General features: G+C 37.1%; 1 protein-coding gene across 5 annotated transcripts in view; it reads left to right on the top strand.

Annotated features, from left to right (window-relative positions):
• The window catches only part of AKAP6 (A-kinase anchoring protein 6), a 292,117-nt gene that overhangs the window by 206,528 nt on the left and 72,262 nt on the right, over positions 1-13,327 (top strand). For all 5 annotated transcript variants that reach the window (XM_054199824.1, XM_054199826.1, XM_054199825.1 and 2 more), the window contains one exon: positions 1,901-2,021. In XM_054199824.1, the coding sequence (XP_054055799.1) occupies positions 1,901-2,021 (121 nt within the window). The remainder of the gene's footprint in view (positions 1-1,900; positions 2,022-13,327) is intronic.

The raw sequence follows: 13,327 nt of genomic DNA, 5'->3' as shown, positions 1-13,327 counted from the left end.
AGATGTGGTTCTATAGACGCAAAGCAGGTGTTTGGATCCAGCACGTGTTCTGCCCATTATAGTAAAATCCCAGTTCACTTCTTGGCGCAGTTTCTAAAGGCATCCCATCCCATTCTGGCAGTAGCAGGTCACGAACATTGGATGGAGGCTTTGATTCCTGTCATCTTCATATCTTGATTTAGATTTTTCACTGGTAAAAACTGGCCAAGTCCAACTGAATCTGTAATTATTTATATGAAATGAAATCTAGTCTCTTATGTCATAAAACATATGTTTTAATTAATGCCTGTCAGTTTTATGCCTTGGGATAATATTTGGATAAGAGAGAAGGGAAAAAAAGGGGCAGTAGATACTGAAGATACAGAATGGTTATATGGTTTTCTAAGGAAGGGAGAAAGATTCAGTATCACTGCAATTATACCATTCAAAATGGAGTTTAGTTTTATTTTAGTTTCAAAATGATATCTCAGTCGAATACCTCCTATAACAGGAGAAAAGCCCTGAACTCCAAATGAAGCTATTATATTTCAGCAATAATAACTTGCCCTTTTATGCTTGCTCTTCTTTATAATAACATCACTGCTTACCTTCTCAGGGCAGCAGGCAATTTTAAGTAAGTGCACCTCATAAATTATCGAGTAAAAGTATACTAAGTACAGTGGATTAAACTAGAGAGTTACTTCAGAAGCAGAAATCAACACTTGTGCATTATACATTGTCGTCAACTCATTGAAAGTAACACCACAGAAGGCAAATGCTTTCTTCTTGCTTGCTTGCTTGCTTCCAGAAAGACAGTTCTACTTGTCACAACTTTATCTATAAGCTTTCAAAATTGCCATGCATATGGTAGTCTAGTTAATAACAACTGAAACTGTGATAGTATTAATAACATTAAAAACAAGTTTAGTTTATTGTTTCTCTGATGAAAGACTCCTAGTTTTTTAAAGACGTTGCTTAAAGAGTTGTTAATAATTGGAGAAATTAGCTTTAGTGGAACATGCGCTATTGTTTGATCAATATGGGGGTTTTTTGATACTACTGACAAGGCTTTTGTTAGTTCCAATTTTGCAAGTTTGAAGATCCCTTTTCAAGGGGTATCTTTTTGACGAATGTGCAGATTTTCAGCATGTACCTTCTGTCTTGTATCACAGTGTTTTAGAAGAATCTATGCTTTACTTATTCACTAGGCTTTCAATAGAGAATCACATTAATCCTTTTAAGCTCCTTATTCTAATGATTTATTTTGTTGAAAACCGTAGTGATCCTCCTTTGAATTTTAATGATTGCTGGCTATTCAAGGATTCATTGTTTTGACTTCCTGTCCTTACCTTTGTTTCTTACATGTCTGTAGGGAACACCTGTCTAATACTGTATCTGGCCTTAGTTCTCACTGGCTTACCATATTCACTCAAGCCTATCTTAAGGCGTTAAGTTGAAATGCTAGCTACTCATCCATGAAAATAAACGTAGGATATTTACAGAGATAGGCAGGCAGACAGCAGAGGGATGGCTGAATGGATTGAGTCATTTCTCGATGAAAATAATATTTTTATATGAATTATATCAAGATGATTGTTGCATAAGTTTGCTCAATATAAAGTCAGCACTTCAAAAACCATTAAACAACAACATCTATGGGGGATTTCCATTTCAAAATTTTTGAAGCAAACGCAGTATGCCAACAGTTGTCAGGATTTGGCATCAGCCGCTGAATTTAGGTCATGGCACTGGCTTAAATTGGATTTCAGTTTTCATTTTCATCCACTCTGTATAAATACAGAATGTCTCTTTAGAAATATAACTAGGAACATCATGAGTTTTCAAGAATATATTATTCTAATACAAGATTTTAACAACTACACAGTATTTATGCATAATACATTTTGTTCCTTATCTACAGCCTTTTGGACTTTGATTCAGAATACCAGGAGCTCTGGGATTGGCTGATTGACATGGAATCCATCGTGATGGACAGCCATGACCTGATGATGTCAGAGGAGCAGCAGCAGCATCTTTACAAGGTTAGCGCTACCGTTACTGCCTTTACCTAGCTATAGAAGATCTGATTAGCTTGACAAGTCTTTCTCTCACAGGATATCGCTGCGTTCATTGTATGTATCATGGTGTCTATTAGAATTCCCTTCCCTGTCCCCAACCTCATTTCCATCCCCTGTGCGCTGACAGGCTGCACCGACATCATAATTGCAAGAAAGTTCCCTTTATCACATTCTATTTGGTGTAATTCTATAGAAGGACAAAGATTTGTCTTCAAGATGAATAGAAATAAATGAAACTGCATTAATAAATAGACTGAAACAAAATGAAGGAAAAAATGAAATGGTAGCATTTAACAAAATGTGTTTTGATTGGAGCTTTCAGCTGGATTTTTATCCACCTTTCAGACCTTTTCTGGAAAGAAAGAAATTTGCCTTGATTTTGGTTTGCTGCTGCCAGGATACAGGACTCTTCCAATTTAATTTTTATTAGTTATACATAAAGCAGACATTGTCATGTTAAGTCATCGCACTTGCTTGTGATTTCAGCAAAATGATTATGAACTTGCATATTGAGCATAGATTCTTCATCTAACATATATACACACACACATGCATACACATGCATACACATATACACACAGTTTCTCTTATTTATCATAGCAGCCTTAGCCCAGAAGCTTTATCACTTCTTTTAGATAGACAGTACTTTTAAGAAGTTACCCAAAATGTGTGATTTGATCCTAAAATTGATTCAAGCTTCACTGTGTGTCTGAGAAGCTGTAGTCTGCGGGTCTGAGGGGCGGTGGGGGAAAGCAAGGAGGGGCTTTCGACAGAAATATCAGGCTGCAGTAAATCTTCCTCATTTAGGCAATTTTTATTGGAGTAATTCTGACAGTTGTCATCCTTGAATTGCTTTGAGCATATGGCATATTTCAAAGAGCAGATTGTGAATCATAAAAAATAAAATTAATAACTAACCACAGAATCAGCAACAGTATAATGACAAGAAACAACTACCCTCTAGCTTTTTTTTATTTCTTATCGAATAAGTGGTACATTCAAGGTCAAATAGAAGTTGTTTTCTTTCTTCTCTGATTGCATGATTTGATAATTTCTTAAATATAGTTTGTTTTTTCTTGCTTTGGCATCCTAATTTCTTGATGGTCGTCTTGCCTTTTATTCTTTCTACTTTTAGTTCTTTTATTTAAAACAACCGGTGAGAAAGGATTGTCACATGAGTTAAAATATGTTTATAAATGGAAATGTGGTTCAGGTCCAAACTGTTTTAGGCTGCAAGTGAGTTCAATTCAGTGGCCTTCATTTCTTGCTTTGACAATTATTTCTTATTTTTGCTAATGTCTTTTTCCTACCTTTCTAAATACTTAATCAGACTTAATCATACATTAACAGTCCTGGCCCTGGCTAGGCTCAGAAATAAACAATGTCATGAATGGGTAAAAAGTTTCTTGCGAATCTAAAATAAGATGTTTTGGTAGTGCCTGTCCTTATAAAACCAGCTTGTACCATGCCTAATCTAACTACTAGTTTTAGTCCTATACTAAAGAAATCAATAAACATACATTTTAAGCAAACAATCCATCCATCAGTATGAAAAGGAACAAAGCTTAAGCAGCCAGCCTGAGTATTTTAGGTGCTATTAAGGTTACTTCCCTTTCCAATATCCAAATGTAACCATTAAGAATAATTATAGATGGTAACGCTGGTACAATAATGCATGGTGAGAAGAATAGAAGAGGGCGATAATTTAAGAATTAGTTTGCAGTATGGTATGGTAGCAAAATGACGAATATTGTATGTTCAAAATGGGAAGTAATAGTCTCTTAATATTATGAAATTCTGTATTACGATAGGCATGACACTTCCAAAAGCAGAAAGTTCATGCCAGAGAGAGTAGCTGAGCCTGTGCAGCACAGACAAACCAGCACTGCTGCCAGAGCACAGGCAGCTTATTTGCTCTGCAGTCATTAATAGACCCCCATCTCAAAAGTACCTATCCGGTCACTGCAAAACCACTTGAAGAAGGGTAGGAACAGACTGCCTGCCCTCCCGCGGTGAATATTCTCTGCATACACCTGTCTAGTGAAACAGCAAGCAAATTGTTAAGGATTGAAGGAAGGACTTAACTAGAAGTGTGGAGTTTGGTTAAGAGATGACTAAGGAGTGTCCATAAAGCAGGAGGAGTATTTGCAAGTGACGTAAAAAGCTTGAGTGCATACCATTAAGATCTATTAGCCTTTCAAAAAAAAAAAACAAAACACCAGCCAACCACCTTCCGAAGAAGTGTTGAAAGCCCCGTAATTTCAGACATTTAAAAGTAGACAAAAGAAAACATTAGCAAATGTAATTGAGGGAACAATTCTGCACTAGCAAAGGAGAGATCAGATAAATCACTAGGTCTTTATCATCCTTAATTTCAGAGATCCGCGTAACAATGAATCATGCCCTCAAAAACAGTATTAACGGTTCTATAAAACTAGCCTAGTAAACCTCTCTTCTAATCAATCGTGACACCCTTTTTATTTGGAGGCTTTTATACAGAGTCGTGGATGGTCTGGTGCTCACAGCTAAGGGGCAGGAGCGCTGCCTGCGCTTCACAGTGAACACAGCCATTCTGGTCTGTAGGGAAAGAAATTTCTCTGTAGCACAGAGAAATTCAGGCAGCTATTATTATCAGAATTCCTCAATGATGTGGGGTGTTATGAAAACACAGGTCTTGCTTCAGTCGTTCTTTATCAGTTACAGCTTCATATGTGAACCTGCTAATTGCACCCTCTGCATTTTGGTGGATTCTCCTAAACCCGCAGATCCCTCTTCTCAGTTATTGAGCTGACAAGTAATTGCAGCTCTGAGCCAGCTCAGCAAGCCGCCTCTGCCAGGGAACCTGCTGTGGTATCCCTATTACCAACAGTAATCATTGCCCCTAAGGAGTCTATGAATGGGAAGGAGCAATGATAAAACAGGTAAATCGGAAGGGAAAAGCATACATTAAAGCAGCATAACGTAATATATAACTGCTAAAATTGCATATGGGAAAATAAAATGTATTTTCATGGTTAGACTGTTTTCCCAGAACTCTATTTTCAGATTTAATATAGATTTAAGTCAACTCTCAGCTTAATTTTGTTTTGTAATATTCCAGGAGCTTCATCATTTTTTATTAGGATCCTTATTATCTCTCTTTAACTAGGTTTTATTTTTCCCTTAATGTAAGAGGAGCAGCACAGCCCTATTTATTTTCTTAAACTCTGAATATGTATGTATAACTTCCTCTAGATTTCCTAGATTTTAGTGCAAAGATTGACAAAAAGAGAGAACTATTTTTGCTCACTGTGCTCCCCCATAGCCCTAAATGATTTCAGCTTTGGAGTCTTAAACTAGCTAATGATTTTGAAAATCAACTAGTGTTTGATAAAATGGCAGTCACGGAATGAATTGCTGACAGTTTATTTGTCCTCTAATGCTTTATCTATTAACGAAGAAAAAATTAAAAGGGGCATTTCCATGTTTTTGGAGTCTCGCTTCTTTGTACTGCTGTAATAGCTCAGTTTAATGCCAAATGTATCATGTTTATTTCATTTTAATCTACTGCATGTGAGCCTGATCTCATAAGCTCTAAGTACACAGAAGTTGCATTGACTTCAGCTGTATTCATATGCCGTTACTGGAGGATCAAACCCAAAGAATTTAAACTCTGCTAATTAGCCCTTTAGTGGGAACTTGAGTAATTCTGTACCTTGAATGTTCAAAAATGAAGCAAATCAGTATTTACAGGAACTGTGGAGGTTAGAAATGAGTATACTAGGCAGAAAAGTTAATGATAATCCTTTCCATTTTCCTCAGAAGATTAATAGCAAAACTTAATTGTGTTAGATTAAAACCCCATTTAAATAAGTACAGTATGATTGTTAAAATTGTTAGTGTGTTCAGAATAAAATTAACTAAACATTTTAAAATATCAAATAAAAGAAATGATATTTTTCTGTCTGATTACCAGTAATGTGTGGTGGTTTTAATACAAACTGCATAAGCTGTAAGTCTTGCACTAGTAAGTCTTCAGCAGCGATGGTCGTGATAGATGGAAAAAGACCCTTCTGTAGTAGCGCAAAGATTTGGAAAACATTTAGTTGACACGGCTTTTGAGCAGGTTAACTGCCAAACTATTTCAGCAAAGGGAAGTGGTTCTCTGTATTAAATAACATGAAAATGCACATCAAAAGCTAAGGATACCTTTCAAAAAAAGTTGAGGGGGGAAAAAGTCTCCCAGCAGTTTTTGTTTCCCTACTGGAAGCTCTCCCTCCTCGGAAGGTGCAGTTCCTTTTCTCCTCTGGGTGTGCTGCTGCTCCATTGTGCCTTTGGCGCTGGCTCAGCGTGCTGTGGCCCTGAGTGGATCAAACAAACCGTGGTGAAAGTTTCCCTCATTTGCATCACTTCTAGACAGCCCTGTCGTACTCTTTGCTGACAGGAAATCACTGTCTTTGTCACCTTTTTTCAGTGATCTCCTTTTGGCAGAGATTGGCCATGTGACCAGGATTAATCACAACAACAGTTCTGGCTCAGAACTCAATGACATGTTTTCCTCAGCACTTCAATAATGGTGTAGAGGAGTCAGTAGGAAATGACTACATTAATTTCAGAGTGAAAAGATAATTAACACTTAAGGACTAGTGCTATAACCTATGGAGCTATTATTCAAATTAAAACTAATTTATTGCAAACTTGTGAAAAAAAAAAAAAAGAAGTCCTGTCCGTTAATGCAACCGTTAAAATAATCTTACAAGAGTCCCCGAGTTTAAAAAGAAGCGCAAACTATATTTAATGCGGTAATATAAATATATAAAAACTTAAACATTTGAAACTGAAGGCTGAAGTATGTAAAGTGCTTACTTAGATGATATGAATAGGATACTGGCAAACAAAAGCAGCAGTGTGCTCCTAGAATGCTGTGCTTCAAGGAGTTTCCTTGGCAACAGAAATGCAGTTCCAAAAGTAGACAGAACTTTCCTCAGAAAACATACTATTAATAACAACCTTCCGGAACAACTTGGAACAATTTGACTACTTGGCAATAATAATGCCAAGTGTTCTGCAAATTAATCTAACACATAACAGTTATATGTTTCTCTTGCCCATAATTCTCCTGAACGGGGGGACTGAGTTCTCTGCTCTTAGAGGATACAAATGGGCAAAGCGGTTCCAAATGCTGTGCAAACAGAGAGAGGGCTCAAATAGCAGCAGCCTTTAAGGATCAATTAATGTGCTTCATATCATTTTAACTTGTAAAACAGATTAGTTTAATTGGATTACTTTCTTCCATTTAAAACGAGTCCTGCACACCTAGTGAAGCCACATTGAGTTCAGTCTTTATTTCAAGCAGATTTTCTGTATAAAGAAAACTTATTAAAAGTTTAACAGCCTGTAGAGTGATATATTTGGACAATATGCTTAGGGGATTGGTTATAAACTGGAAAATGTGAAGATTTTTGCTCCTACACCGTGTATTCTGCACAGTCCGGGATGCCTTCTGTCTGTCGGGTAATCTGTCAGTGCCTGCACAGAGCTGCTAAAACAGTGTTAGAAGATGGTGATGGTTACTTCGGAGGAAGCTCTCAGCACACTGCAGGATTGAGCCCCTCGTAGGTAGTAACTACAAATCTGCTATGTATGCAGTATTTTTAGATATGTCATCATTTCTGTTTGAGCCAAGAGAATAAACTAATTTCAGATTTGCCTTGCCAATAGGAATCATTAGAATTCCACTAAAGGCCATAAGTTTACCAGACAGGAAAGGTAGGCTGTGCTACTACCTCGGCTTTTCCTGAATTCTTAGATCTAAAGGTTAAAAGTAATCAATATCTCATTGTGCAGCCTGATAATAACTAATAACCATGTTGTTAAAATCTAAATGATTGCAGATAGCACTTAGGTGTGTTGACCCATTTGGGAGGGCTTTTTAATTGCAATCAGAATAGTCATTATAGTTTGCTAATAAACTTTTAGGCTAACTTGCAAAAATCACCACCTTTTTGAAATATGACTCTAATGCTATTAGCAAATTATGTCACAATGTGAAAGCTTTTATTTTATCTGACAAAGCACATGTAACACTTTTTTTAAAAAGAGAAAGAATATTCTGCCAAATAACATCAATGGAGATATTAATTGGCAATAGTAAATTACAGCACTTTCTTATTTCTACATACATGGATTGAGACATGCCTCAATGGAAGCTGTTCCTTGCCTTTGACATTATAGTATGTTTTTAACTGCTATGTATAGTAAAATTGACTGAGCTAAGTTTTGCAGAAAGCTCTGACTTCGGTTACGGTTGTTCTTGAAGTTCAGTAGTTTCCATATGGTCGGCTGGTTGGTTTTTTTCCCCAGCAGATTAAAAACCTCTATGCCATTCCACACTAGGTAGGAAAATGAACTGGTTTGTATGAGAGGTCTCAAAAATGCCCGATACCGCAACCAGCAGTAAAAATCTGACTGCTACTGGAACATCAACTAAATGAGTTCAGGACCTGACACAGCAAAGTTTCCTGGTCTCTTATTGCAGGGGTGATAAAATTGGTTAACTTTTTCTACACAAGTATTTTCGCTTCGGTTACACTGGAGAACAGAGTGAAAACTCCTTTGTGACACATCCTATAACAACCAGCTAATTTTTCAGTGGTCCATATGTTTAACTCTGCAATATGATTAAATTCCTTGCTACTTCTGGCAAATTTTGTATTTTAAAAAGCAGAAAAGAAAATTATGGTTGGCAAAAAGTCTTACTTGAAGCAGATAAATTATAAGTTTTAATGTCTTATATAATTACAACAGGAAAACACTGATTACCATGTCTACAGAATTACAAAGTAAGTCTAGAGAACGGATAAAGAAAGAATATGAAAAATATTTTTACATTTTCTTGGTTGCTTCCATAATATATTTCAAATGTAAACATGCGTTTTTAAAGGCAGTGCTGTAATTTCTATGGAGACTCCCTGTATTTCTGCAAGAATTGCCTTCATGCATTTCACAAAGAGTGAGTGAGTTTCTCCCATTTCTTCCCAGCATGACATTGAAGATGAACTTCACATTGTAGCAAAGCAGTATTTACTGAGCTTGTAGCAAAAGCCAGCACAGCTTTTGGGAGATTAAAGCAGTGTGTCTAGAATGAAAGAGGCATTCGACTTCAAACACAAGTAAATGTGTACCACATAGCTGTCATCACCATTCCTTCCTACAGCTGCAAAACGTGGACAATTTACAGTCATCACGTCAAGCATCTTAGTCAACTCCACATGCTCTGTCTTTGTGCCCTTGCTGGTGTAAAATGGTAGGATAAGGTCCCAAGCAGTGAGACCTTGAAGTGTTGTCAAATATTCAGCACTGAAGCAATGGACTGGCACGCTCAGCTGTGGCGGTTTGAGTGCGTCTGTCCAGCAGTAAATTGCCCAAAGCCATTTTCTCTCCATCAAGCATTTTTAGTTTTTAAAAAATGGACATGGCACGTTGATTCACCCCAAAGGATGATGAAAGTTACAACCTTCATTGCTTTCTATACGCTAGGACTGCCTAGTGTCCAAACAAGGTAGAAAGGGCTCAAGATTAGTTTCAAATATACTAAATTATTCACATTCTCTAAAGAGCAAGCAAGAATAGCTGAAGTATAGCAGCACTTTGGCCTAATCACTGGACCAAGAATGCCTAAGAAAAGGTGTTATACTTGTGCTGTTATACGTGCAGTCAAACACTGGGGACAGCAATACCAGTGCTGCAATGTTTTTCAATACCCTGGACCGAGTAAAGAGGCCATATGAGGCTCCAAAACATGGGCATGTTCTCAATTATGTTGTTCTTAGCACAACCTTTCAAAACTATATCCATTTGTCTAAAGGAGCTTAGGTTATCTGTATTTTCTTGTTTCCTGACACACTGGATCACATGCAGACCACATGTAAGCAGTGCAGAGTCCTAGAAGCTGCCTACTCTGATGCTAGTATTTAATATATTACAGCAGATTTTGTGAAAGTTCATATGAATGAGCTGACTAAAAACATCCCATGAAGTGATTTGTAAATTTGCGCTCACAATTCACTCATATAGCCTCATATACAATAAAGCCAAATAAGGGATGTCAGAGCTCTATAAAAATAAAGAAATTCAAAGCAGGCAGGACTGGTTTCTCTTTATCACACTTCCTCACACTATCTCAGAACCTTTAGTGTAATATTTCACAGCCTTTGTTCTGGGTTGTGAAACCATGTACTACCTTTAAGATCTTATACAATGACTATATAACATAAAAATGGCCCTATCCGGACAGAGAATAATGTGTCCTATGCAGGTCTCCAGATATTTTTCTTCCATGAGGTTGTCCTGTAATCCTGAGCCTACATAACCTTGCAGAAGCCACAGCATCCTGTCTCAGGGAGTCCCACAGGTTTAGCCCCACACTGTGACAAACCACCTTCTGTGCGGCGTGTCTGTGCGTGCGTCTGCTCTGAAACTGCCTTCCACTGGTCTCACCAGTGGAAGATTGAAGTAAGATAAAATTAGAAGGGTTAAGAACACAACAACAACATAACTTTTGAAGTTGTGTGTGGACATGTTCTTGGTTTTTTAGCAGCTTGGTGGATTAGGCTTTTTTACAGGGATACAGATAAAAAAATCACTAACAAAAATATACACGGCAATAGTATTACCCTATTCCTTATGTTAGTTGCCAATTTTTAATATACTTTCCTATTTTTTCTAAACTTATAGGAATTATGTGCTTTAACTGTGATGTTTTTCTTCATAAACATAATACAGAAAATACTATTTTCTTTCCCAATTACTCCTCATCAGTGTACCTTATAAATAATTGATTCTGTAATGTTTCTTTTTAAAAAATAAATAAAAAACAAATGAACACAGAAAACCTTTGTAGCAGGTTTTCTGTATAAAACCCAAACTCACTAAATCTCAATAACCTTGCAGTGGCAATACATTCAATGCATACATATCTAAATTATAAAAAATAAGTTGCAGTGAAGTATACGAGTTTATAACTCATGATTTTCTATTTGTGTATGTATTTTATTCATATTTTTATTCTATATAATATTTATGTATTGAAAATACATAAAATATCAATATAAAATATGTATTTGTCTATATTTGTAACTTTTTTATACACTTAAGGTTAGGTGAAGTTTTTACATTGCGTGTATACATTTTTAAGGCATCATACTAAAAACAGCTGCAGCATTTTGTGCTAACTTCTCATTCTAACAAGGTAAAATAAGCAATCAGTATGATTTCATTCGTAGTTGCAGTTGTGGCTGCATCAGGTTCAATGGGGTCCTAGGGTAGGCTCCAGCCACCTCCTATGGCCAGGGAGAAACACCTGTGCTGCTTCTTAATTTCTTGTGGGCGCTAATATTTTAGCATTGCAGAAAACATGGTTACCTTAGAATTTCAGTGATCATGAACTATAAATGTTAGAGGTGGCTCTATGGAGAGATGCTCTGGGGGGAAGACAGTAGTGGCGCCCTTCACATCCCATTGTTGCAGAATGACGGGTGCAGTTACAGATGGGTGGGACATACTCTAGCTGTGTCACTGAGCAGACCAGCAACACGCGGTCACAGGCTGCAGGGAAGGCTATGGGGAAGGTTGTAGTTTCCCCATACATTGAGACAAGGGGTCACCTGTGAAGACTAATTTTGGCTACTAAAGGAGCTAGGTGATTCAGAGCAGCAGCTTAAGTTGAGCACTCTGAAATAGTTTCAGAAGAGACCTTTTCTCTCTCTTATCTCTTTCTCCACTGATTGTATAAAGAAGTTATGAAGATCAGCCTCACTCGACGTTACCTCTCACTGACTCTCAGTTATCATGAAAAGAGGGGTTTTTAGTACCATTGTGTCATGTCTTTGCGATATTCCAGTTTGCAACCCTGCTGTGATGCATCCAGATTTTGACAGACATTACACGGGAGTTTGATCATCTCTGCTTTACCAGTTGATTTTTCTTAGAAATGGGAGATGATAGATACAAAATTGCTGAGTTTTTCAGGTGGTAACTTTCTAAAGATGAACATTAGCCTTTTTGAATGATGTATTGAGACTGACATATGTGGGTTTTGCTGGCCTTCATCAAGGAGGACTATGTGTCTGCTATGCAGGTGGAGCAATAATTCCTAAGATCTGTTAGCGCGTTAACATGTGTGGAGAGATCAAATAAACACCATCAGAGGTGAGAAGTAGTTAGTCATGGGATCCCACTTTGCTGCCTCAAAACGTTCGTCTCTATTGTTTTGCTTTTTCAGTAAGGGTATGTAATTTATAGTCAGGGTTCATTTTTTTGCAGCAAGTCAATAGTCAAATGCCTCAGAGTGTGAGTTGGGAAGATTTTTGCCTTTTTTTTCCCCAGGTCCCAGAAAAAAAAAAAAAGAAAGTAGAAAAACTTTCTTTCTGAAAATATTTCGTTTCCTTCTTGCTTAAGCTTGGGTTAAAGAAAAATTCTACTTTTACAACTTCTACCTGATTTAATTTTCAGTTGTGGTTTTTAGATGTCTCTGTTAGCTATCTACTGGAATATGTAAGATGTTTACACCAGAGACTGAAACAAGTAATTGTTAAAATAAATACATAATTAAACAAATAAATAAATAAAAAGAGAGAGAATAATGAAGGTGATGAAAATCACCCCTCTTTTCCACCTTTGCCTCTGCGTGCCTTACGGGCCTTTCTGTCCATTCCCTCTTACTCACAGTAATGGTTAAATGCTATGGCCGTTGTGCTGTACGAGCTTTATAGTCTCTGTGCAGTTAGTTTCCTTGATAGGTAGAGGGTAAAATTGAAGAGGTCTACTAAAAATTAGAATGGGTATGAAGATACATGTTTGATTCAGTTTTAATAAACATAGGGGTTGATTTTTTTTGTAAATATGGCCAAACAGCAGTTCTTCTTCAACTCGTGAATACACACAGTAGTTTGGTAACTAACTCGTGGAGCCCAGAGGATTGGACACAAGGGAGCAGGTTTCACTGCAGATGAAGACTGTTGGTCTGGGCTCCCTGGGCCTGCCAAAATTCAAGAATCAATCAAGGGAGTGAATAGAGCCAGTTTAAGACCAGAAATATTAAATTCTTCCATCTTATTTCCCCAAATGTAGCATATGAGATCTGAGACAATAGTCACATTAGAAAGGAAAAAATTGTCTGTGATTACTTGGGTAAAAACCACCTAAATATCATAGGACATAGGTAGCAGAGACTCTGAGCACCAGGAAAACTGGAACTCCAGGAAAAAAAAAAGGCTTTGCCTTGAGGCAAC

Source organism: Rissa tridactyla, chromosome 4 (genome assembly GCF_028500815.1).
Source record: "Rissa tridactyla isolate bRisTri1 chromosome 4, bRisTri1.patW.cur.20221130, whole genome shotgun sequence".
Lineage (NCBI taxonomy): Eukaryota > Metazoa > Chordata > Aves > Charadriiformes > Laridae > Rissa > Rissa tridactyla.
This window is presented reverse-complemented; position numbering and strand designations above follow the sequence as displayed.